Source organism: Cuculus canorus, chromosome 5 (assembly GCF_017976375.1).
Source record: "Cuculus canorus isolate bCucCan1 chromosome 5, bCucCan1.pri, whole genome shotgun sequence".
Classification (NCBI taxonomy): domain Eukaryota; kingdom Metazoa; phylum Chordata; class Aves; order Cuculiformes; family Cuculidae; genus Cuculus; species Cuculus canorus.
In genome coordinates this window covers 53,906,567-53,933,884 of record NC_071405.1, presented here as the reverse complement: position 1 = coordinate 53,933,884, position 27,318 = coordinate 53,906,567, and the positions used below count along the sequence as shown (strand labels likewise).

At 37.4% G+C, this 27,318-nt stretch overlaps 1 protein-coding gene across 1 annotated transcript in view; it reads right to left on the bottom strand.

Annotated features, from left to right (window-relative positions):
• The window catches only part of STARD9 (StAR related lipid transfer domain containing 9), a 106,514-nt gene that overhangs the window by 54,645 nt on the left and 24,551 nt on the right, over positions 1 to 27,318 (bottom strand). The window contains exons 4-7 of the mRNA XM_054066693.1: positions 3,894 to 4,010; positions 1,680 to 1,712; positions 1,533 to 1,594; positions 814 to 926 (exon numbers count right to left, since the gene is read on the bottom strand). Coding sequence (XP_053922668.1) covers positions 814 to 926; positions 1,533 to 1,594; positions 1,680 to 1,712; positions 3,894 to 4,010 — 325 coding nt within the window. The remainder of the gene's footprint in view (positions 1 to 813; positions 927 to 1,532; positions 1,595 to 1,679; positions 1,713 to 3,893; positions 4,011 to 27,318) is intronic.

Below are 27,318 nucleotides of genomic sequence, written 5' to 3'. Positions count from 1 at the left end.
GTAGTACGGCATCCAGATCCGGAACCCCCAGCACTGGAAAAAGATGGGCTCGTTGGAGTGAACCCAGAGGAGGGCCACAAAGACAATCAGAGGGCTGGAACACCTCTTCTTCGAAGACAGGCATGGGCCAGTTAGCGTTGTTCAGGCTAGAGAATAGAAGGCTCCAGGGAGACCTTATAGCAGCCTTCCAGTACTTAAAGGGGGGCATCAAGAAAGTTGGAGAGGGACTTTTTACAATGGCATGTAGTAAAAGGATGAGGGGTAATGGCTTTAAACTGAAAGAAGGTAGGTTTAGATTACGTATAAGGAAAGAATTCTTTACTAAAAGAGCGGCAAGGCACTGGGAACAGGTTGCCCAAAGAAGCTGTGGATGCCCCCTCCCTGGAGGTGTTCAAGGCCAGGTTGGATGGGGCTTTAAACAACCTGTTCTAGTGGAGAGTACACATAGCAGGGGAGGTGGAACTGATCGATCTTTGATCTTTCCAACCCAACCCCTTCTATGAATTTACAAAATAAGCAGAGGCAAAAACTATATTTAAAAGCTAGAACAAATCAGTGTTTGATCTGATATGAGCGAACCAATAAAATTCGCGTGATATGCATTTTGCATACTAAATGCCGATCTCTCAGGTTTTACTACCCATTTGGTGGCCAGCCAAGCAGCTACAGTCAGAGGCACATCAAATATTTGAGGAAGTTATTCTTGAAGAGTAGAAGCAACTAGGATCACACCAGGAATATATGCAAAGATGCATACAGACAGGATTCACTTCTACTTGAAATTACGATGCTAGTTGTGAAGCCTGCTCTCACCTTGAACATATGGTCCTGTTTCAGGGTGTTCTCGGACTCGAAGTGTGTAAGGTTTCTTTCGGTCTGACTGTTTTAACAAATCCCGGACATGCTCATTATAGATCTCAAGAAAACTGAAAATAAAACAAAAGGATTTTTAAATGCACATGATTAAAAAAAAAAAAAAAAAGAGAGAGAGAGAGTGGGGAGAAAGCTAACTACCCGAATCGTGTACAGATCATTCACAATAAAGTCAATGAACTGATTTTCATTACCTTTGTTACTGCCCCTTCTCATGCAGTGCACACAGATAGAATTCATAGTAGCAAATTTCCAAGAAGCAAGAGGCATTCAGTATTTTATTTAAAAAGTCATAAAATATGCTTTTTAACACTAGTCAGTTCAAATCCCCCAATTTCCAAACACAAAGCTTCACTGGATCAATGCGAATGATGAATGAGAATCAAATGTAGGATTACTTTAAGAATTACATAAACAGGAAATAAATTTTTAATGGATTCCTATCTCAAGTGTCTACACAAAAGTGAAGAGACAGCATCCAAAGAACTATAACTGAGGGAGAAAACTAAAACCAACACTTTCTCATCTTTCCTCTGTGTTCTCTTCCTTGTTCTAAAATGACTATAATCTGAGAAAACAGGAACAAAATAAACTAGTCTTCGCGTTGTTTGATTACAAGAAAGCATTCATAGCATTGCCCAAAACAGGGACACACTTACCTAACCTTTACCCTACAAGATGAGGTGTGGTCTGAGTAATCATCTTTCCTTGCAAAGAGTCCCTGTACAAACGAGTAGTTTATGTAAATTTTAAATCCATCAAGAAAATCTAACTGAACAAATGCAAGCGAAATAAAAAATAAGTACCTCACATATACGAGGTGTCAGCCCAACGGATGCCTTCAAGTAATAAACAAAAAAAATATATTAAACCACATACTTGTCACCACTCTTGCAAAACTCTCTTTTAAATAAAAGCCAAGTTATAAGAAAGGACGGCAGCTCAGAACAGCACAGCAATGCTCTACTACTGCAGCAGAAACATCTTGCCTGTGGAACATTGCAAGGACTTCTGTGCTGTGTAACATCAGCTTCAGTGCAAATACCAATTATAGCAAAAGCCACTTTAGAGCAACTTACACAGCATCGATGAGAAGTTTAGAGGCTTGAGTTAAATCCAAGAGCTACCTGCTGTAAAGATGTGTCTGTGTCAGAGGTGCTGCAGTCTATATGAAGCCAGGACAACACTGAAACTCCTTTGATTGGTCACAAATATTTTGGTTTTTTCCTTATTCTTCCATTTATTTCTTTATGGTATTGCATCACAGAGCTTGGAATAGCTTTATGTTCTAGATTTATATGTCTGGTCTCTCAGAGAGAACAGGACACTGGCTGCTAACAGTACCCGAAGAAGGCAATTTAAACTTTGCCCAGTCTACACAGCACTGAAGTAATGGTGTGTTTCTGTGTGATTAACTGTTTCTTCTGACACCAGTGCTCACATTTCAGTGACTGCACATCCAACACATTCCAAGAAAGACTCTCAGGCTTAGGTGGAATCTGCCTGCTGAATAGCACAGAAGGTTTGCAGAAAGCACACTTGAAATGTTGAGGGGAGAAAGTCTGGGTTCATCAAGTGGACAACTATGGGCAAAAGTTCGGTTTATATGAAACACTTGTTTCTTCTTAGTTTTGAACACTTTTTCACAGTGAATACATGTTATTAAAGATCCCATCAAAGCAGGATTCCACTGACGAAATAAATCACTTTATAACCCAGAAATTTCTCAGAAACACTATACTGAGAAATTTCCTCAGAAATAAATAATTATAATTTCACGATGTGGCCCTTCTGAATTGCTGAGTTATTTTCAAAGTGATGTCATATGAATATTCTGGCTTGTTGTACATTAATCAATATTAACAATTCTCCAGGCTTTTACGGAGTTAAGCTTGATTTAGAATAAAATTAATAGAGAATCAGGTTATGATTTAACAAAATCCTGTTACCAATTTCTGTGGAGAAAATAAAGCTTTAAAAATCCAAACTCTTGTCAAAAGCACAAACCATACCAGAATGGTCTTTTCCTTATCCTCAGGGCTTGAACAAGTTTTGTCTTTATTTCATCTTAAAAACTGAATCCCATGAGTGTAGGAAATAGTGGTCCACTCATGCAAATTGTTAAATATTTTTTTCTCTTTTTTAGGGCATGTTTCACCAACAGCCAAGAGTATGCCCCATCCCTGGAAACATTTCAGGTCACGTTGGATGGGACTTTAAGCAAGCTTATCTAGTTGAAGATGTCCCTGCTCAGTGCGGGGGGGGACGGAGTAGAAGACCTTTATGGTCCCTTCCAATCCAAACTATTCTATGATAACATTTATGGATCGAGATCAAACTGCCTTGTGTTGCAGCAGAACACAGGAAATACTCAACTAACTCCATTGATCTCTCCACTGATCGCAGTACTAAGGTTAAAATGCACTTTAAGTGGCTCCTAGCACACAAGAATCTTAAAATGTAAGACCTTCTGCAGATACCAATTCAAATGCATTTCAAAACTGGAAGTGAAGCAAATATTAAGTTTCCACAGCCAAAGGATAACTTCTGCAACAGATGAGTGTCTCAAGTAGATAATAAAGCCAGTTAAAAATTACACCTGTGAACACTATCAAGTCTTATTTGTGAATATAATTTAATTTCAGCATAGCTCACACTGCTAGAAAATTCTATGAGAATGAATACTTCCTATTATCTTGAGCTATAAATTTCTAAAACCCACAGCTGTTAAGGTGTATAGATTTTTTTTTACCTTCAGCATGATAAGATTCATACACAGTAAAATGAAAGTTATCTAAAACAAACATTTAAACTACATCATATTTCCTAGTATTTTTAGCTGATACTACATTCTTTACCTAAATTTAAAGGCTTAGCTCTCATTTTATGTATATAAAAATACCAAATAAATCATGTTCATTCAGCTCAATAAGCACCATAATCACAGTTTAAAAACAAAGCGTTGTTTTGCTGGTCATCCCACCCTCAACCTTTAGGGTAGAATGAATGGTGTAACTCACAGGTGTTCCCATCATTGTGTAAGTTTTCCCTGAGCCCGTCTGTCCATATGCAAAGAGGCAGATGTTGTAGCCTCTAGATGCACCTGACAACACAGAAGTGCCAAGGTCCTGGAACACCTGCAAAGACCAGAAGAAACAACACAATCCATGAATAAAGTTTCCCTATAAGCACCAGGCATTTCTTGTGGATCTTGCAGCTTCAATAACTCCATGGGAATGAGTATCTTCACAGGATTTGTCTTTTTAATTTATCAGAGACAATGTTAAGCATCCAGCATTCACTTTTTAGATTGTCCTCCAGACGGTGGTTTGCCAAGCACAGTGCTGATACTGAACAGTAGTGTTTAATTGTGCTTCCTTGCCATCTCTCTCTTATTTTATACTTGGACTGTATGAGTTCTTCAGTATCTCCCCGATCTCAAGTTTTTACAGCATAAATCTGACAGAAAGGCATGATCAAAGCTCTTTAACATAATGACATTAGTAGGAGCATTAGACATCAGAATTACAAGTCAAGCAAAAGCAAAGCAAAGTGTAGCCCATAGCCTACAACCAGACCTCATCTTAGCAATACTTATTCTGACCCATCTGGTCAGTAAGTGACACTACCAATAGCTAAATGGCTTCTTTTCTGTTCTGCCACATGAATAGTGATGTGCCACCTTCTGCTCATTGTAACACAGAGTCAGGAACTGTTACCATCAAATCAGTATTGACCTCTAGGGGATTCCAAAGCTTGCACTGCTTACACTGTGGCTGCATCACATCCAGACTATGCGTGCAGCAAGATCTGAATATTCCTTTCCCACTTCTTTTTTTTTTTTTTTTTTGGGAGACACAGCTGCCCCACAGCGTGACCACGATCTCAGCACATCAAAGCTTTGCCATAGACCAGCTGAAAGGATGCCTGGTAAGGTTTGCTAGGAAGTGCATGGTGGATCAAAGTGCTCCAGTAGGCAGGCTGCCAATCCCTTAGAGCAGCTTTGGCCTTTCAAAAGAAATGTGACAAGTATTAATGGTCTGGCCATTCAGACAGAACACTTGCTAGCATATATAGAGAGATGCATATGATTTCAGCATTTTCCTGTTGCAAAATATTACCCAGTGCCAGGTCATCTGCTTCTCCGAAGAGCAGATAAATGTACTAAATCTGATACAAAAATCAGTAGTAAAACATATTTCGTACACAGTACATTACCTAAACTGTCCAGGGAGAGACTAAAAATCCTCTCCCAAGACTTACTTGCAGATCATATTTCAAGTCAAATTGAGACAATATGTAGATTTCTAGCTGAAGAATCAATTGTATTCTCGTTCAGCAGAACTTAGCTATCCCTGCCCATGTATTTGTAAGGGTATGCAGAATGTCAAAGCATCTGCTTCATTAGGATTATCAGATCAAAGAATTTTTCCATTCAAAGAGCAATAGTGAAAGTCATAAACAAAAAATACAGACAACAAATGCAATAGACCAGGGATAACAGAGACAGTGAAAAATTCTCCAGTCTCTCCAGGACAGGCCATTACAAAACTGAAGCACAGTTTCGGAGAAGGCCAATCCAGACTTCATAACCAACAAGCACCACTCAAAGCACCAGGCAAAAAATAAAAATACAGAGCAACAATTACAGATCAGTTTCTCAACTGGAAAAGTTGAATTTGATGTGGTAAAGGGAAAAGGAACCTTGTTCCTTCCAGTGGCAGAACATAGTTACCACCAGAAACCTCTCTCTGAGCAACTACAAAAGTGATGCTTCTGTTACCCATTTCAGATACAAATGCTTCCCAATTCCACAATCATAACTGAGAGAAAGTTGTTTCTTGTGAATTGAGCACATATTAGAAGATAAAAATAAGATCACAGGCAGCTCTTTGTTCATGATATTTGCTTTCTCAGTGTTGGAAAATGTAACTGTGGAGAACAGGCTGGAGATGGGTTTTCTTGGAGTTTGTTTGTAGCAGCATTTGAAAATCTGGCTTTACATCCCTTCATCTATGGAAGCCCCACTTAAAAACAATAATTGAATAATTGTATGAAACAGTGCAATTAGCCCGATTGCTTTTATTTTACTTGATCAGTACAATTCAGTGGGTCTGACTGCAATGGGAGCTCTTATGTGAGGAGGGGCTGTAGAAATTGGCCCCGAGATCACTCCTATGACACATCCGGAGTCTTCCATCCCTCCTGATTTACTGTTTTTGTTTTAGTGACCTGATTGCATTTGGCTACATCTAGGCAGTATCGATGCATCCCTATAATGTTGCAGCATAGCTCCTGCTTCTGAACTGAAAGGCAACTGTTCCGGTGATTCAGTGATACTCATGTCAATCTTCTAACTAAAGCAGCAGTCACAGCTAACAGCCAGAGCTGAACAGCACACTGCATTTGAACATAAGCACGCCCCTGCTTTAGGGCATAGTGATAAACAGAGTGAGCTACGTGCTACAACATAATAATTCTTAGGTTTCTCCTTTCATTAATACTGATGCATTCCCTATAGTCTCAGTGAAAAAAAGATATCAACCTCATATTCACAACATCAGTACAACAGACTAATCTGTTTTTCTTCAATAAAGATACTTGGGAAAGCATCTGAGCATTAACAGTAGCTATGTAAATCACTAACAAGTTCTTGGCAGGAATTGTCAATCAATGCAGGACGTAAATCACTTCCTTGACACTATACATCCCATAGATCAGTCTCATGAGCTCAGAAGTCTGTTCAACTAATCCCTTACAGTAAATCTGTACATCGACCAAGGACAAACCAGGAACTCACAACTCAAACGAGTGTGCAGGCCAATACTCACCAGTTACACTGAACTGCAGCTATTTGCTTTATATGCAATCTCCACCCTCTTCTGCCTTGTGCAGTTCTCTCACCAATACCTTAGCATCCACAATCCCTCCACTGCTTGCTGCCATCCTCTTCACATCCATACTCAGCTGCCCTTGGTCCAGAGCTGGGACACACGGTGCACTGCTCTGGGGTCAAGGATATGACTGACCAATCCGAACAAAGGACACTGCCAACTTCTCCAGCAGCTGCCAGCTACCAGTGAAGGTGCAATAGAAGCCTTTCATCAAATAGCACAGACCAATTCTCAGCTCTGGTGGGCCACAAAGAAATTCCCTGTAATTTAAATCTGTGTCATGAATTGCATGTCGTACAGCCTTTTAAACAATGGAATAATGGCACACTCTTCCAAATGTCTTTTGTGCTACTGAACAGCCATTGCCTTCCTCCTGCCCATATTGCCTGCCCTTGCACCCCAACTTCTGATCTAATTCAAGAGCCAGATCTGAAGACTGACAGAAAACTGAGGAAACAACTCTGTAAGATAACCATTACTGAGAACCAGTGAAAGAAAGAACTGAAAGGAAGGAATGAGAAGAGAATTGGACTGATAAGAGGCGCTAAATAAGAAGAGAGTGACAGAGTCAAAGTGGACAGATTTAAGGGGAGATATGTGAGACTTGTGCCCACTGGGAACAACAAATCAGCGGGAATGAGATTAAGTGTGGAAGCCAAAATGTAGGAAACTATTGGGTTGGGTTGATACAGAGGACAGGGATGAGTGTGAAATACAGATGTTGGAGTCCAAAGGGTAGGATTTGGGGGGCAAACTGAATGGGAATGGTGTCAAGTAGTACGAAGAAAAGGACTAAGAAATAACATGACGTGTTATCTTGAGGTAATGGGATCAAAATGAGGCTGTGCCCACTTCCCTTCAAAGCATCAACACTGGGGCGGCCTGATCTAGTGGGATGTGTCTCTGTCCATGGCAGGGGGGTTGGAACTAGATAATCTTTAAGGTCCCTTCCAACTCAAGCTATACTATGATTCTATGAATAAATTCAGGAATTTTGCATGGTTTGCAGTACACAGAAGTGGCCTAAAATCAGCTTGTATGCTTCACACCAATTTAGAAACCTGTACTTCACATGGCAGAACCTCTTACAACAAGGATAAATGCAGCCTAGAGGAGTATCTTGACTCTATGATAGCTTCATCATTAAGAGCTGTCCTCCTTTCTGAAGGTTCATAATGGATCTTTCAGAGTTATTAATTGATCTAAGTATAATAAAACAAAATCTTCATAAAGCAGCAAACCTTCAAGATAGCAACACTAGCAAGGTCATCAGGACATTGAAATTTGAATTTTAGAACAAAGCATTTTACTTCTAGCTTTATTGTTGAAACTTTTGCATGCCATTGTGAAACTCATTTAATGTCTTAATCGTTCAATTTTCCTACAGATAAAGTAGGAATAATGCTATCCATTAGTAGAAATTGTGGGATGTTCTCACTAGTGTTCATAAAACTCTTTGCAATCTTGGCTTAAATTGCTCTGGACATTCCAACTGTGCAAATTATTATGCTCCCTCTCTCACCACATACACTGGACTCTCTGAAAGAAGAACATCTAACTCTAAAGCCCCATTAAGCAAAGCTTTGTTACATTCACTCTATTAAATACACACAGCTACTCAGACGCTTGAATTCAAGTGTTTCAAAACAGTCAATTTTTAGTTAGGTCTTGAGAGAAGACACATCATTACAAACAAAATTGGATAACTCTGAAAACAATGCTATAACTCTATGATGATAATGAATGAAAATTTAGGAAGTTATTAATCACAATCTTATTAAAAGCTGATTTGTACCATTTTCCATTTATTCTTTCTGGTAAAGTAACCCTTTTTCCTTCTGTGAAGATAAATCACAATTCATTTAATTGAACATACACTCAATTTAGTCAGAAAAGCTTATTTGTTTTAGTGTACTGCAGGAAAAATATAAAAGTGAAGCACAGCAATGAATTTATGGCTTGTTTAAAAATAAAGGAGAAGAATTGAAATCAAAGCTTTTTCTGCACTAATATCTGAGGCATTAGTCCAAATACTCATCAGCATCAACAGCTACAATTACACAAAAGTCACTATGATTAATCATTCTGGACATATGTACTAATATATTTTGCGATATAATGGATCAACCCACAGTTTTTGATCATGAAGTAGAGAAAAGGGGGAAAGAAAGGATTCTTCTGGGATTCTTCCAAGTCTCACTTTTGAAATGAAACTTTGGGAAGATGAGTGTTTTTCAAAGAACATGAGTTGGATATGGCTTCCAGCAGAGAACATGCCATTTGGCCAAGATGGTTATGTCTTCCCTGCATGGCTCTACGTGATTGGCACTGTTCAGCTTGTTCCATGCAAGAATGCTTCTTTCAACAAAGCCTTAATTGGCTTTGCTATGCCTTGTTCTTGCACTTGCCCAGCTGTATCTGGTCCATATCCCACGGTGATCCGCGAAACATTCTACAATTTATTATCTGTCAACTGTCCTAATAGTGGGGAAAGAAATGCCTTTATGAAGAAGCTACGAGGGGGCATTAAGGCAATTGTTATAATTCAAGGTACTTCGTTGGCATGCTCACTATGAAGTGCCCAAGTTCCAGCAACTATCTCACAAATCCTGAATTGTACAAATTAGTCCTCACTACAGGACTTTCAAAAGAGATGAGAGAAAGGGAAAGGTTTGGTGTAAAATGTAGTTAAAATGTCCTAGTCATGCAGTACAGGCATACCAAAATGCTGTCAAGCTGTTGCAATATGGACATATTTAGGGTTATATGTTAGATAAGAATCATCTACGCCAAGTATAACAACAGAGCACTTAAACATTTCAAAACTCGTTTCAATCCTCCACCAGAAGATAACAGAAATGGTTCAGAGTGTCTAAACATTTGCAAAACAGGCAAGCTAAGCTGCTCACTGTGAAATCTTACATAAGAAGTTGTACGGTTGTGTAACTGTATGTTAGAAGCATATAGAAAGATTGCAACAAGAATCCTGCCCTTAAGAAGCCACAGTAGAATGTATAAAAAAGACCCAAATATATATTAAGGAACAAGGCTTATCAACTCTCAAGAAGCAATCTAGGTTTTATGACACAGTCCTAACTCAAAGAATTTCAGAAAGTAAGTCCTGTGAATTACAGTATTAGTAATTTGCCCTCGTCCATACTAGAAAATGAGACTGTTTTAACTGAAATGTGTTTTTTTGAAAACAATTTAAGGTTTACAGATTCATGCACCAGGAAGGCTACTTCTACTATCATTCAGTTAAAACACGATTATTTTCAGTTTGACCTTACCTGTTTTCTTGATGATTTTTTGAAGCCATCTGTACAATTTATGTGTTTATACCCTTTAAATACATATAAGTTTTTTCAGTCATCTTTGGTTACATTCCCAGACTGAATTGCATTTGGGCACATCAGATATGCAATTGCTACTCAGGTGAAGTTCAAACCTCGGCCAGTACAATTGCAAGCAACAGTTAATGCAGGAAATTTAGAACACGCTGGACCAGCAGTGTGGAAGGACCTTGTGATCATCAATAGCTTGAACTGTTACACCATCATTCTGAAGCACAGAAATAATTTCCTAAATGCATAGCCAGTGCCCTGGAGTAATTGTGACTTGCTCAACATCTTTCTCCTCTTTCTGTGTCTCCCTCTCCCACAATTAGCATCATTTCTCTTCAGTTGATTCAACAAACCTCCAGAGCAAGATCTTGTAGTCTTGCAAAATTCCACATCACCCAAGGAAAACTACTGTTTAAGTAAAGAATAAGAGACTCAAATCAAATGCTCCATAAGCCCAGGCCTCATATTAACAGCCCTTACAAATGCCGTTAAGTGTCTGTTAGGAGGCAGACTATTTGATCACAAGAAATTAAATTCCTTGCCTCCCTGTATTAGTATTTTTAAATCAAATAAAAGTTTTAGAATTATTTTAGAATTCTATTCTCATTCAAAATTAGTTCAAAGGCAAAAAAGTCACTCTTCAAATATTTTATGTAACTCAAGTCGAGCACCTGAAGTCTAGAACTAAAAGGTCAAATTTACCATTGGCAATCATGCTGAAGTGAATGTTTCTGTGTGGCCTAAGTGTGCCTACTTCCCATTGATTTATGTTGCTTTCCCTTTTCTCCTCTTATGCACACACCACCCCTTTTAATTTGGCCGCTCTGTATTACCCGTTAGCACCAACAGGATATTTTCAGTCGGTTCTAATGCATGCTGTTTAGACCTCAACTCTGAGGTCTAAAACTTTGAAGATAGACATAGAAAATACTTTAGATGAAGTCTCACTACAGTGTACATTTTCCAAATATTTATGTGAATGACAGATTCTGAGGCCATCTAAATCCTAAATTTCGTATAACCAAATAGACACCCAAAGAATTTTCATAAGACATAAGCCAAACGCTAAAACAAGGGCAAATGCAGGTTCTAATTGCTATTAGGTAGTGAAATTTAAAAAGAAAAGTAGTAACTTAGTTCAGCCTAATTATCACTATTGAGTTATTATACCCATCTAAAATTATCCTACCTAATTATCACTATCTGAAATTAAAAGCTAGAAAGATTGACAGTATATTTTCTTGGCAATCCAAATGTACTAGAGGCAAATGAATACGGCCCTCTGCAAACAACCTCTGCAACTCTATTGGAAGTGAAAATCAAGAAATATAAACTGCAGTCAGGTTGGGATGCAAAGTAAAACCACAACAAAAACTTACAGTTTGTATGAGACAACCTCTGATAAGAAACTCTGGATTTACCACCCATTTCAAAGAAAATAAAAAAATAATATAACTAAATGAGACTTTTTGATTGCTTTTTCAAGAATACTTGAGAATTTTAACCTCTCCACGCAGATAATTTTTAAAATGACATATGAAGAATAATAATTGGAAATGCATCTTGCATTACTAAAAGATACAAAAACTGTAGGAGTCCAAAAGTCTTTAAGGAAAGCATACCACCTGCCAAAGAAAAAGTGATAACCAAGTGACAGAAGTATTTTTTTTTCCCTCTTGAATGAACTTTTGTATCACAAAAACAGTTTCACAACACTAAAATGTTTTAGCATATTCTATTTCTCCCAACTGCCTGTGTATATTATGAAGCCTTTCTGTCTTTTATATTCCTTGACCTCCTGGTTGCTATCAAATCAATGGTCTGTGGATAGACCCTGTAATCAATAACCTTAGATTACCAGAAATTCTTTCTATGTGCCACAGAAAAGAAAGAAGTGTGTTACCGGTCAGTCCTTCTTTTGATTCTAATAAAGAGTTGGAGATCATTAAACTCTCCTGGAATGCATATGATTCCAACTAACGCTATTGACTACTGTAACATGAGGCTCAGTTAATATCAGTTATCTTTGACTTTTCCTTGAATTACTATGCATCGACTGGATATGCAACTAGGACAGTTGATGACAGCTAATGTATATTTTACATTGTAGCAGCAATGGGCTCTCTTTATTCTGTGATAATGTCCCTCTGACAGTAATAAATGGTTTCATTTCAAAGATAACAGAGCATTCTATCAGAAGTAGAGTTTTGGCCATATGAATTTCCAGATTATAACATTTATCATCTTTCTTAATCCAGTCAGAACCTGAAATGCAGAAGGAAACAAAAAGCAGATGTTTTAAACTACTGTAAATTGTCTGTTAAGTTTTGGAGTTTAATAATTTGGGAAACTGAAAGTTTTTGCAAGTCACTCAAGCCAAGTCTCAGAGTAACACTAAAAAAAAATAAATCCAGTAAACCTCCAGGGACAAGAGGTAATGCCAAGTTTGCAAATTTAGGGGAACGATATTAATAAACAAGGATTGGTTGGGTTTTTGTTTGCTTTGTTTTTTAACCCTAAGTAATTTCTGGTAAATAGTACTTGCTTAGACTACAATGAACAGGCTACGACCAACTCTGACTGAAGCAGTGGAGAAAGGAAGAGAAAGTAGAAGGAGTAGAAGAGAGAGAGCTACTCCTTATTTATACAGCAGATGTTTTCTTATTTGCAAGTTTCTAAAACGGTCAATGTTTAATGTCACCATTAGGAAACTAATCTTGGAAACTTCAGAAATTTCAAGGGAGTCAAATAAAAGAAAAGACAAGAATAAAAACTTCTGGTAATTTTTTAAAAAAGGGCTTTGATTAATAAAATTACTACTTGTTACAGACATAGTCTACAAGCATCAATATCAACAAACAAATCACTAAAGTCAAGCTATTTGTACTATAAAACATCAGGCTAAAGTTAGCATATTAAAATAAATTCCCATAAGTTAGTAACTGGGACCAAAACAAGAAGAAAATAATCTTTTTGCACAGCATAACTTAGAAATAGCCTTCAAAATACCACCAAATTAGTGAAAGAGGAAAAAGACTGAACTTAAGACATATGGCCAACAGTTGCTTTTCACCACAGACCCAACAAATGACTTTATAAATGCTGTAGAATCTCAACAGCTCAATTTCCATTAAAGATTTGCTATGCAAACAAGAAAACAGAGAAATTCCTCATCAGTAGATAGAAAGCTTCAGAGCATCAAGACAATTGCAGCAGATCCAGTTCTGAAAGTAACTTAGTCTAAAAAAGGCACTGTCATTTACTATAAAACCAAAATTCCTCTCAACCAATAGGTCAGGACAGTTTAATCAATGCATAACATGGAAGAGGCTCAGTCCTGCACTATCTATTTGCAACCACCTCCACTACAAACTACAGATACGCAGTATCTCATATTTGGTGAGTCTTGCCTTCCTAGAGCTGCCACTATTTGGGTTATGACCAAATTCTGTTTAATTAAATCACTACTACATCTCAGATGTATCATCCAAGACTTGGATTTAAGGTGAAAAAATATTTCTTGAAATAGAATTATCCAGAACTAAACAATTCTTGCCAAAATAATGAAAGCCTTGGTTCCCAAACCTTCACAAAACCTCAAAGATTAATTTAAATAAGAAAGGCAGGAAGAGGATACAAGGAAAGAGTATCTGAAAACAAATCCAGGGTGTTGTTCCAATAACGCAAGACCCACACATGTTTTCTCTTAAAGAATATTAAGCAAATGTCAGCTGAAGGGCTTTTCTGTACATGGCCAGAGAAAGCACAAGCAAAAGGAAGTGCATTATGCTGATCAGCGGCACAGAACCCTCTACTGTGACATTAGGATTACTTCAGCAACATTACTTTTGCGTTTGAATGGGATAAAGAGGAAGGGTAAAAAAAAAAAGGCACTGGTTGGTTAGTCTGGGAAAATTTCTTCTCTCTTGTTAAGAGGCTACAGCTTCACAGCTAGATTACTTCTTTTCCTTCTCTCTATCCAGCCTTTTCAGATTCTTTTCCCAGTCAAACCGGAAGCAGTGGAGTGAAAAGGACAGCTTCGCTCCAGCTCAAGAAGCTTGGCCTGTGGCAGAGGCATTTGCACCAGAACTTGAGAGAGAGTTCAGTTCTTGGCTCCGCCAACAGACTTCCTGCGTGTCCTTAAATCCCTTTGTGCTTTAATTCTTCCTGTGAGAGACAATGGTTTCTCTGTTCATCTTATCAGCTGTAATTTTTTTCCAGTGGAAAAACTGCTCTACATGATAATGTACATATACACTACAATTAATAGCATCAAAGTTCAATCTTTACTTAAGGTGTTTAGGTGGAATTGTAAAATACTAGAAAACATTACAGATAACATATGACAAATATATACTGTTCCTCTGAAGGGGGGGGAGGAGAGGGACAACATAAGAAAGGCAAACTTGATTGAGTGTAGCTTTATATTCCTGTCATTTTATCGCTGAAATATTATCATGAAAATACACCTTACCCACTCAAAAAATCAATCTCATTTTGAAAAAGCAAAAACTGAGCTTACCACATCAATCTAATTTATAAGCATTCTGAAAAAAAAAATCTAACTTTTAGTAGTGCTGAAGTGCTCTGTCACCAATGACACAACTTCATTCTTTCTTTTTTCTCTTTACTATATTGCTGGTATTCTACTGTAAACCTCAGTCTGAAAGAATAGATACCCATTGTAAAAATACCACCTGGTATTTTCATATACCTGTACAAAACCACATTCTTCCCAGATCTCTCTTTTCTTGCCCAACAAGGATTCCTATCGTGTTATCATGGATTACAGAACAGGAATCTGAATGCAACAGCCATAAAATCTATATCCCACAGCGCCTGACACTGTATCAGTTATCAATATCGGAATTAGCTCAGTCCAGCTATATTTGTCATAATAAGGCTTTCTACACAGAAAAAAAGCTGTCAATTTTTGGCTGTATTAATGACGACTTCAAGATATCCACATTTTATCTTGTATTTTATGCAAGTTTCATTCTGGTATTTCATCTGCCCATTTAATCAACACAGGACAATCCTATCCACTAAGGACTGAATGAAAATCCTTTCATTTAGTGAAGTAGATGTCAGACTCAGTAATTCTCTCCAGGAGAACAGCAAATATTTAAGGAGAAATAGTGAAATCATCCTCCATTTTTCCTCAAAAGCTAGTAGTTACAGTTACTATTTAAGAGGAACTGCAGGAAAAAGACTGTCTTTGGGAGCTGTTCCTTTTTATGACCTAAATTTAGGGATCACCTGGCAGCAATCCAACTTCAGACTTGAATCTGCTTTCTGCACAGATATTCTGTAAAACAGAACTGTCATAAGTGCTCTTTTTTTTTCCCAAGAGCCCTGTTAAATTTATGTACTATAGTCCTTACAGATACAGTTACTTGGACAAATCCAACTTCTCACAGATGCCAAAGGAAAATTCTGAGCAGTTGTATAATTCTGGATGCCTTGTCCAGGCTTCGGGAATACATCTTGTTTACTTCCCAGCTAAAGAACATTCCTCGTCTGCTTTTGAGCAATTCTTCCCTTATTGTGAGAGCTTCCGCCATGGTATGATTGCAATAAAAGGTGGAGGGGTAGGCGTTATGGAGGGAGTAAAACTGATCATGTTTTAAGAAACAAAACCACAAACACATCAAAAGATTAGACACGCTCAAAAAAAAAAAGAGGATTTTTTATTATGCCCACCTCCTGCAAAAGAGTGAATTACTTTTGCAGAAGGCAATGAAAGACTACTTTGTAGCATCATTATATTATCTAGCTCCTTAAAACCAGATAAAAACTTCAGTAAAAACCTTCAGGGAGACAAAGAGGAAAATTACAAGGAAATAGCTAACCACGCCTAACCAGCAACAGTGTCTACAAACAACTTGGTAAGCAGATGAGCAGCTAAGTGTTTTTGTTTCTCTGTCCCAGGAACCTGAGAGGGTAGGTTTGAGTGCTACTCTGTCCATGTGGGGATTCATTTGCCTGGCTGGATGTCAGAGAAACGTTTTATTTCTGTGCTGTGCCTCTTCACCAGCAGAACAGTAACACGCTTACGCTAGTGCCAGCAATACACAGCAAAAGAAGTGTTTTCCTGAGTGAATTCCAGGCCAGACCACACAAGAATGGAACCACTGGACAAACCAGAACCTTCAGCTTGTCTAAAGGTCTAGCAAAGGCTAATGTCACAGCTGGAAAAAGCAGCACAATGTTCGCTACAGTTTTACTCCACCACGACTAGAAAATGTTTCAGACATACCACTCCCCTGGCCCAGATATTACTTCATGCCAGAAAAATCATGTAATTTGATACTTCATACACTGTGATACCATCATTATCCACATGTGAATGTCTAACAAAAGAAAAAAGAGCAGCCAAAAATAAGCCAGCAAAGAAAAGGCAGAACAACTTTACCGATATCCTTTTAAAATGAGCAAAATAAATACTGTAAGAGTTTGGTTTGGGTTTTTTTCTTGCTAGTTTGTTTGGGTTTTTTTAAAAATATCATCTTGCAATGAAAAGAGCAAGGAATAAATAATGGATTATAATGAAGTTATAAATATCCTACTTTTTCTCACACCACCGCTAGCTTTTGGCTGAGGTCCCAGATCATTAGCGGATGTCTGTGACTCCATGTGAAAGGAGGTAAAGAACAACAACACAAAATTAGTAAGTTTTATTGTTTAAGGCAGCAGGGACAAATATCAAGTCTCATCTGTGTCCCTGAAAATAACTGCCCATTAATTCTGCAAGAAAATAGAGGATGGAGATGGAAAAAAAGATTGTTCCTCGAGTTTTTTTAACAAGGAGGTGGGAGGAAAAAGGAGCGATACAAATTTGTCAGAAACTTAGTAAGGGCTAACAATCATCTGTAATACTCATGCAACAACATAATGATGTTATCAAGATTAGATTTCTGGTTCCCCTCCCGCCCATGAGATGGAAACGAGTATTCTCTTCTCATGTATCACTTAATTCAATTTGATGTTTTTGTTATTAGATCATCACCATCTCTTAGAATTACTACACTGGAAAACAATTCTTAAGCCTATAAAATATAATTTCCTAGCAATCAGCTCATTTCTCCACCTTCGTATATGAGACAGCATTGCAAAAAGAAAGAAAAATGAAGCAAAACAGATGACAAGACTTTGAAAATACTGATTTATGTCAATATTTATTTTAAAATACCAGCAGAAATTCTACAAGGCAGATTCCATTTGTAAAACTATCAGCAACACCTCAACTTCAACAGTACCCAAAACTGATAGGCTTCATTTCATGCTGCTGAAAGTAGTATTTCCTGTATTTGGCATTGTTCAATCTGAGTGAACCTTACAAGCATTCAGGGTTCACCAGCGCTTGGTGTCAACCACAACTCCAATTTTAGGTATTGACAATTACAACTATGATAGCTGTTGGAAAGATATACAGTAAGTGTTTCAACAAAGTGTGCCTTGATTTTAATCTACATAAATATTATAAGCTAATAAAAAGCCAAATCTTGAAAAACTGAAAACCCTGTACTGATTTCAAAAGTTCCACTGAAAACTGACGTATCAAAAAAATACTTCCTTTAGATATTAAGAGACTTTTAAAAGCCATAAAAAACCAGCAATGACAATTACTTCAACATAGTTTCATTTTAAAACTGGTTTTTCACTGTCCAAACTCACATTAAAAACTAAATAAAAACCAACTACTATAAAAATTTTACACTTTATACTCAATTGTATTATTAGCAGCATATGTAAAAAGCAGCTTCAGATTTCTTGCAACAATTTGTTTCCCTTTAAGTGTACAAGCAAATGCAGCTTTACCTGCCAGGGTTGGAATTAAAGAATCTACTGTTTGCATGCAGCAACTAGCAGCAGTTAATCAGAGAAGGGAATGACTTATGTTCTCTTATTCTGGTGCACCAGCCCTCTCATCAAATTCAGACAGTGAAAATCAAATCCTTTGACTTAAGTCGTTACAGAGATATTAAAAGAAGAACCAACTTTTAACCTGATTTGATAACATAAACCAGAAGTGTTGGCATTTTAAGACAGAAATACAAATATATATAAGAAATTATGGCTCTGTAATCGGAGAAAGTTTAAAGGACGTTTGCTAGTAATACACAGCAGGTGCATCTACTTTCGTCTTTTTCAGTAAGAAAAAGTAAATTAATAGATTCCTGCCAGTTTCAGGCAATAGAGTTGAGACTATATCCGTTTTAATCATTACAGGAATATTTCCTCTTTTGCTTGTTTGCTTAAAGTGGACATAAAGGTACATACCTTCTGATAGGAGCAGGGCTTACGGCCAAAAGAACCAATGAGAAATAGATACCCCATCAACCCTACTTGCATACACATACATCTTGTCCCACACTGAGGAGAAAGGCCAACTATCTTCACTAAGCCCCGCTCACAAACAAGGGATCTTCTATCATATTCTCACAGGCAAAGAGACATACAATAGTGATGCTTTCACTGAGTAAAGCCCTTTACAGCAATGGGACTATTTACACCTGCGTACTGAAACACCTGCCCAAACTGCTCAGAGTAACATGCGCGCAACTGACTTCTATGAAAAAGATGTGAAGGAAAAAAAAAATAACAAAAAACCTATACACTCATATGAATTCAGACATCACTTCAATGTTTACTGAGAAGATTGAGAACTAGTGGTCAAATCCCCAAGGAAGTTTCTTGACTTTGTTGCAGCACTTTGAAGACTCTTGCAGCATAAGTTTCATGGGGATATTTTATTGCATTAAAAAAATGCTGTCTATGGTACGTGTTGTCCCCCCTCCTTTTTTTCTTATTTTTTTTTTCCATGTGGAGATGTACAAGATCCTCAGGTAAAAAAGACCTTTCTAAATCTATATGGTTTCAGCAGTTTGTGGGAGAAACCAAAACCGGGGTAATTTAATGTCACTTATAAGTTCACTAAGTGAGCTCTTGGCAACTTGCTCTAAACAGCATATTAACAAGGTTTGCCAGGACTAGCGGCTGAGTAAATTCCACTCTTTTGCCAGGCCAGTCGCCTCCGTTCATTTCTAGCTTACAATTACTAGGGGCCAACACATCAGCAGCCAAAGGTGCATGAAGAGTCACAGCTCACCTGATTAGAAATGATACATTAAAAAGGTTGCAGGGACTATCAGTTTCTTCTATTTTTGCTCCCTGGTGACAAAAACTACTTAGGCTGGACTGAACTACTTCTTTATACCATCCTGTCTTCCCCACTCACTTGACACCATATCAGCCTCAAAACTGGGCACAGCATATTATGAAGATACCTCAGTGCTTCAAATTACACTTTGCTGAAGCAGAAAAAAGGCAAAAAGCAAGCTGGTTCGCAGCACCTGTAAAATAGCTAAAAAGCAGTTGTAAAATATATAAGTCAACCACCCCAATACTTCCATAAAACAAAAGATAACACCATCCATTTTCAGAAAGTAAAATATGCAGATCTGCTAAAGATCAGAGAACAAACAGGTAACAGAATCAGGGAATTCCCATGATCCAACTAAGGCTACATATTCCTCTGTCATTACAAGCCCAGTAATAAACTAAATCTTTGATATTACCAGGACAAAGACAGACCATTTGGCAAAATGTCAAAAAAACCTCTTCATAATATTATGACAACATATTTCCTGTAAAGACAATACTGGAGTTCCCTCTCAGACATGTTTTCTGGGGGAAAAAAAAAAAGCCACCCTAAAAATATTCAGAGAAACACATTTGATTGTCTATTGAAAAGAGCATAATTTTACCCTTCACAAATAGAATACAAGCAGAGAGTTTTTCTTCCTTTTAAAATGAGAGAGAAGTAAGAAATTTCATCAGTATTTAAAGGTTTTCCAAGCTGAATATGCATTAACTTTTATTTCTTTACAAATTAAGATTTTGTGCTGCGCAGCACATTAGAACGGGCAAGAAATGACAAGCAACGGGCAGAGAACTGGAGGTTCAAAATAAGCAATTTAAAAAGAATTTAAATGGAAGAAATTTATGTATTTACACCAGGTTTAAGTAACTTTATACTTTTCTACATACACTTTCCACTTTTCTACATACACTTTCCAATGTGTTGATACATTACTCTTTATGATGAGGTATAAATTTTATCACTTACAGTTTACAACTTACATTGTTAGTTCTGTCCCATATTGAGTATATGTTAAATAAATACATGTCCCTTAACTCTTTTTTAATAGAGCTGCCTTATTAGGATAAATTGATACAGATAAGGACAACTTCATATACAACCTGAAGATCTTCTGGTAAATGACTACCTGATAATCTATATTTCTAATTACAATATTTTCTCTTTTAGGCAGAGAACAGTTGTGTCATCAACCTAACAAGAAATACAGGTATTAGAGAATATTGTTTCCGCTACAAAAGAGTACTGAATATAAACCCCACATGCTGAAGATGCTGGGTGATTTTCAGAGAACTGTGCTTTAGAGCCGACCCTCTATCTCCAAGAGAAGCTCAGGCTTCGGCGTAATGACTTACAGCAGAAAGACAGGGTGCTTCTTACATTCAACATCTGTATAGTCTGCTTTCCTTAAAAAAACCCAAAAAACAAAGAAAAGCCACAGCATCTGCCAATTCTTTGTTTAAAAAAAGGGCTGCCAGCTTTGATCAAAACTGCACAGATGGGTCAAAGTACCATACAGTGCTCTGTACAAATTGGAGCATTTCACTTGTAACACTTCATTTTTAAAACGTAGAAGTCTGACTCATAAAGGACGTTTAAAAGCATACGTTTAAAATATTATTCTATTTATAACATTGTTTCCTTCAGATTTCCATTATCAAATTACTTCTCTCCCTGGGTTCTTTACTTCATTTTTAGAGATTATCTTTTGTTAAGCGTGTTTTTATTCTAAGTACAGAACAACAGAAAACAATAATATAAGATTATGGCAAAATATTTTTAAACTGCATTATTTCATATCACTATTTTAAATTACATTAATAATTTCAGTATTTCAAGATGCCTGCTTACACACCAATTGCCATCTTCATTTTGAATATATTACAATTACAATTCTATCAAATCAGTAATACAGGTCTTCCCATTTAAAAGACTGCAAAAAGCAATATATATGAACTGCACAGTTACTGGATTGTTGTTTAGTAAGTGTAGCATAGATAACTTTTTGTATACCACAAGTTTTAACCAAGCTTACACAATTTTAAACTCATCAAGAAAATACTTAATATTAAATTATTTCAGCCACGTCTATCAAAAACATCCACCAGTTTCTACGTGGATTATTTCTTAAAATAAAGGTGCATATTTCATGCTGCCTCATTAATAACATTATATAGTTCCTAACTGCGCTGAAAATTTAAAGTAAATTTTATTGATGCTTTCCAAATAAAGGTATCTGTGCTTATGCTGCTAACTGTAATAAATTTTTGAAGTGTAAAATCATTTAGGTAGATAGTAATGATACATCTTTTCACACTAGAACCAATGTACAGCAACTGCTATTACTTCCATAAGGAAAAGTAGAGGGAGGATTCCATCCTATGTGGAACTAATGTGTCTGGTTTGTTTTTTAGCATTTTTTGTATTCTGAAAAAAGGTTATGTAGATTACTTGCAGGCCATGCCAGAGATGGAAACGGTTGCAAGAACTTACCCTGCAGCTGGAGCTTATGTAATGTTTTCATATAGCCAGGTCTTAAAAGAAAAAAAAGGAGCTAATGAATATTCTCTATCCTTCAAGTGACAAGTTGCCTCTGTGCCCTGTCTAGATTCTTGTTCTTGTTAATGTTTTTTAGACAAATATTTTTAACAGCATCCATTCACTTCCTCAAATGTGTTAATTATGTTCTATTTTTGTCTCACCTCTCTTCTTGCCTCCTATCCCCATTTTCTTCAGGCAAAAAATTGGGTCCAAGAAATATTTCTATATCTGCTAACAGCAGCAAAACCAATCATCAGGATGGAACAATGCAAGAGGAAGGTAGAAAACACTAGAAATTTTCAGAGCCTTCCAACGTTGTACAGATATGCTAAAAAACGTATCCTTATGTTCTGAAATGCGATGCAGGATCCACCACATGTCAGGTGCCTGAATCAGTGAATAAATGTACAAAATCGCACAGTGCAGAAGGTGTAGTATTCTGAACCAGTACTAATCTTTAAAAGAAAAGCTGCGGGAACTCTCAAAGGCTGGCCTACAGACATGGGAAAAGGATTTATACAGTCTAGCTGTAAGAGGTGCTCCAGATTCTTTTCTAACTGTATCAGCCCCAGAACAACATTACCATGTGCATGCTGCCAGACACCTTGGGGACAGTATATTAAAAAAGAAAAAAAATCTTCATTCTTGGTATAGCCATTAAAACAAAGGTGCTAAACTGTATGTAACAAATTTCATGCCCTCAAAACTAACTCTGCATCCCAATCCCTCCACTGGGAGCAGAACTCTTCAGCCAACTCTTGTTGCAGCTTTAGGTCCACTGCTGGTTACACACTGCAACCTACCTTCTACCCCACAGAGATGCAACTAGATATCAACATAAAATGTGATATTTTTTGTCCCACAAATTTGGGAAGACAGAACCAGAAGCATATGTATGAAAAATATTGTCCCTCCTCCAAGAGATAACTTCCAGTCACTTGCAAAAGCACTCCAGCATCACTTCCAGAACGGTGCTATAAGCACTTCTGACAGGACCATGCATTTACAGCTGCCAACACGGGCGATTTAAAGATGCCCAGCCCATTTGGCACAGACTGGCATATGTTCATACTGTAAAGAACTCTCAGCCCCCAAAGCAGGGTGGTCATATGCAAATTGCCAGTTGGGAATGGTACAGTCCCTGACAGTTCCTGGACTGTGCCTAGAAACTTAGGTCAAGTACCAGCTATCCCAGCCCAAACAGTACCAGGAACTACTCTAACAATTTAGCAGTACAGGTAACCAAGCTGCACTGCTCAGGGAATATTCCCTGGCATTAAAAGGGACCATTTTATTTACTTGTACAGATACAGCCTCAGTTTGCTACATGGGAAAAAAAAAGCATCAACCCCAGATTAAAAAAAAAAATGAAGGGCAAAAGACGATCTTCTAATCTCTTTTGCTCTTTCAACCCAACGTGCCAATGATATTTAGTTGTAGAAAACCACTTACATTTGCAATAAAAGGAACAGAAAAAGATTACATTCCATATACTGTAATAAGCAACAAAATTATACAAATAACATGCAGTAGGATGTGAGACAATAAAAGCATTGTGCTGTACCCAGTAGAGTCAAACACACAGAAATTACGTAAAGGAGGACAATGTGAACAGCTGGAAGTAAATTTCTACAACCCTCTGAAATCTCTGGATTTTCAGACTATGTGGATCTTTAAGGCATTGACAGTTCTTTAGAGTTTCTCCTGAATTTGAGTTGAAGTTAAAAATAACAAAAGCTGCCTAAGTCCAGACTTTACATCATCTCATTCTCCATATACAGGAACCAAGTTAGCTCATCTTCTTAACACCAGCTGAAGATTCAGTGTCCATTCCTTGGTTTAGAGTTACAAGACACACTGAAAAGAGCTAAAAGATACAACAAAGTTAGCTGTCAAAAATATAAAAAAGGAAAAGTAACAGCCTCAGACTGTGGGCTAGAACATTTCCCAATTGTTACAGAAGTGAGATGATTTTTGGCTTTAAAATACTAACTAGCTCCAACAAACTCTTTAACTTGACTGGAATTTAAAAGTAAATACTGGAACATGAAAAAAAAAACTCAGTGCCTCAATGATAAATTCATATTAATTCTCTGAATCTTTAACATGATTCCACTTTTTTTTTCTATTCGAAGCAACTATAGGAATTGCTCGTGGTTCTAATAAAAATCAAAAGGAAAACCACAAAAAAAAGAAAAAAGGAAAAAAAGGGAAAAAAAGAAAGAAAAGCAAGTAGGTTTCACATTTTGTTTAGCTAATGGAAAGGTCAATGAATTCAGACACTCATACATTTCAAACCAGAATGTGTGTTGTATTAGGAAACAGGTTACAACACACAGCAATAAAGAAAAAAAATACATATTTTAATTGTTCACAAACTACTCTGGAAATTATTTTCAGCAATTAAAAAACAGGATGCAAGGAAGAGCATCAAAGTAAAATAGACTGACAAAGAAAAAGGCCTAAGAGCAGTTTCACTTATTAGGGCAGCATGGTAACTTCATGTCCGAGTCACCCACCATCACCAATAACATTGCCTATGTACAATGTCTATGTACAAGAAGGTCCTGGATTTTAATGTGTGAGAAGGGGTATAGAAGCCCAAAGCCCAAAGCCCAAGGCAAGCCCAAGCATGCAGGTCACAACACCAACAGCTAAAGGAACACTTCTCTGTTCTGCAGGTGGAATTTATAGACGCAACTCCCCCGTCTCAAAGGGATGTCTGCTCTCAGGGCACTATTTAAGAACACTTTTTTAATCACACTTCCAAGGGCACAGGTTACATTCATTTGTCAAGTGTCAAAGTGATTATTATGGCCTTAACTGTGAAGGTGAGAGGCAGGACTTGATTCAAAGGACTGGGAATCATTGCTCTGGGAGATTTTTGCCTTTTAAAAAAGTCTATCAGGAAAACTCATTCTTCTACGATGTGGATAACAAAAAGTATTACCCATGAAACTTCCAATACTGTCGTTTTAGACTAAAAACGTTTATCTGCTCCTAAGTCTATGAGCATTTACTCAAATCCATTTTCTGCTATTATAACAACACACTCAGCAAAAGCTAACACAAGACATACCCTTCTGTTCTCCTCCTACAAAACTGGTTCTTTCCTCCTGCTTTGCTGAAGTCCAATTTAAACATAGCTTGAAGGATCTTTTAATAAAATTAACAGATACAGGCAAAACTTGCAAAACATTTATAGTCTTGGAAAACTTAAAGTACCAAAACAAAAGATATAAAACAGTCTAGCACCAGTAATTTCAGCTCCTCTTCCTTTTGGTCATATTCCAAGTGAAACAAAATCCTAGAAAGGTGGACAGTTCTTTTTCAAAGCCACATATGAAGTACAAATATAGCCTCCCTGAAAGTACGCCTACTTTAAATTGAAAAAAATAATCTCCTGTAATTTTCTCTCTCTGCTTCTTTGATGCTAATCACAGATCACAGAATCACAAGGTTGGAAAGGACCCATTGGATCATCGAGTCCAACCATTCCTAACACTCCCTAAACCATGTCCCTAAGTACTTCATCCACCCGTTCCTTAAACACCTCCAGGGAAGGCGACTCGACCACCTCCCTGGGCAGCCTGTTCCAGTACCCAATGACTCTTACTGTGAAGAATTTTTTTCTGATATCCAACCTGAACCTCCCCTGGCAGAGCTTCAGGCCATTCCCCCTTGTCCTGTCCCCTGTCACTCGGGAGAAGAGGCCAGCTCCCTCCTCTCCACAACCTCCTTTCAGGTAGTTGTAGAGAGTAATAAGGTCTCTAAGTAGAGAAGGCTTCCTTACCCACAGATGTGAAGCTACTTGCCTCTGTCTGTGAAATAATAATAAAATAATTTAAAAAAAAAAATCTAGAAGTATAAAGAAAATCAGGTAGGCCAAAATAATTCATTCTGGGCTGGATCCTCACCATTCCTTAGATTAATTGTTCAGACAATGTTTTATATTTAGTTCTGTCACATGGGAAGAGGCACATACTCCTTAGGGACTGACGCTTCTTCATAAGGAAATCTGCCAACAATATTGTAAAGGCGCACAGAATCGATGATACAATGCATGTATATACACCCACTTCTAAAAACACATGTATGTGGAAGAGAGGGATGTCTGCGAATTCAGAACGGTAAACGCTTGCTATAATGATTATGCAGAAGTTGAGACCTATCTTAAAGTTAATAGGTGTAATTCGAAAGCAAGTCAATCCTTACAGGCACAACAAAAATCAAGGAAAACATTCATCATCATTCAACATCTTGGGAATATATACACTATCCAACAAGGATTGATTTGAGTGGTCCATTCCAAAACTAATTAATTATTTCATATGACAGTGATACAGTCTGGTGACACATACTTTGAGACACATTTGCTAATCCAAGATACAGAATATCATCCCCCTGACCTGCTTCAGCTGAGAATATCCTGACTTTATAACACTGAGGTTAAAGACTGAGAACCTATTCAAAACAGCACATACATCTGGGGTAAGGAACCCTGAACCGACAGAAGCTTGATTTTGATATGCTGAGGCTACATTAAATGTTTCTAGACTGAACTAGTTTTATTCATCTTCACTCTTCCTTATGCAATTTAGAAGGACTGCGAACAGAATCTACTGTAGCAGAAAAGCCACATCTGAATAGAGATGTTAATTTTGCTTTTCACATATGAGCTCTCAAGGGCAGAGTTTTTTGTTCATTAAAAACAAAAAAAAAATAATTGGGAGTCAACATGCAGGTGCTCAGATCCAGCCAAAAGAATGATTCATTCAGTTCGTGTTCAAGGCCACACACACATCTCTCTGAGACATCTTAGTTAAGCGAAAAATATAAAAGCTACTAGTAAAGATAAATAAATAAAGCAAGCAAAAATCTATAAGAAAGGGAAGGGCTGGTTTTTGCTATAATATTAAAGAACAATTGCTGTTCACACCAAACAGTTTAATAAACAGTGATACAGGACACATGCACATTATTTAGGCTTTCCAGGCTTTAGCTGCTTAGGCATGCAAGTCCACTCTCACGGCTGCAACACGTCAAGAAACATGGCACATTTTCAGAAATAAACAAAATGGCTGTGTCAAACTTGATCACAGCTGCTGCAATAAATGTATCTCACTATTCTACGTTAGCACTGTCCTACCCAGCAAAATCTTTCATAAGCCAGCTGCCTGCTGAAATCAAATAAAACCCCAGACCTACAAAAAAAAAGCCCTGGACCTGGCCCAATCTCCCAGTAAAAGTCTATGAGCATCCTTCCATCCAGTGACTACAGAACTTGAAGAACAATATGATCTCAGAGACTAAGTTAATGTTCAAATTAAATTTCCAGTAATTTCAGCTCCCAAAAGACAAGTCTAACTGAAGTTATTCACACAACAATATTAAGATTGGAGGAAAAACACTCCAGGCTGAAAACTAATCTTTAATCCATTTGATGCCTTAGAAGCACCATGAATATGATCTTCCATTCTGTCTCCAGCCATGCTGTGGAAAT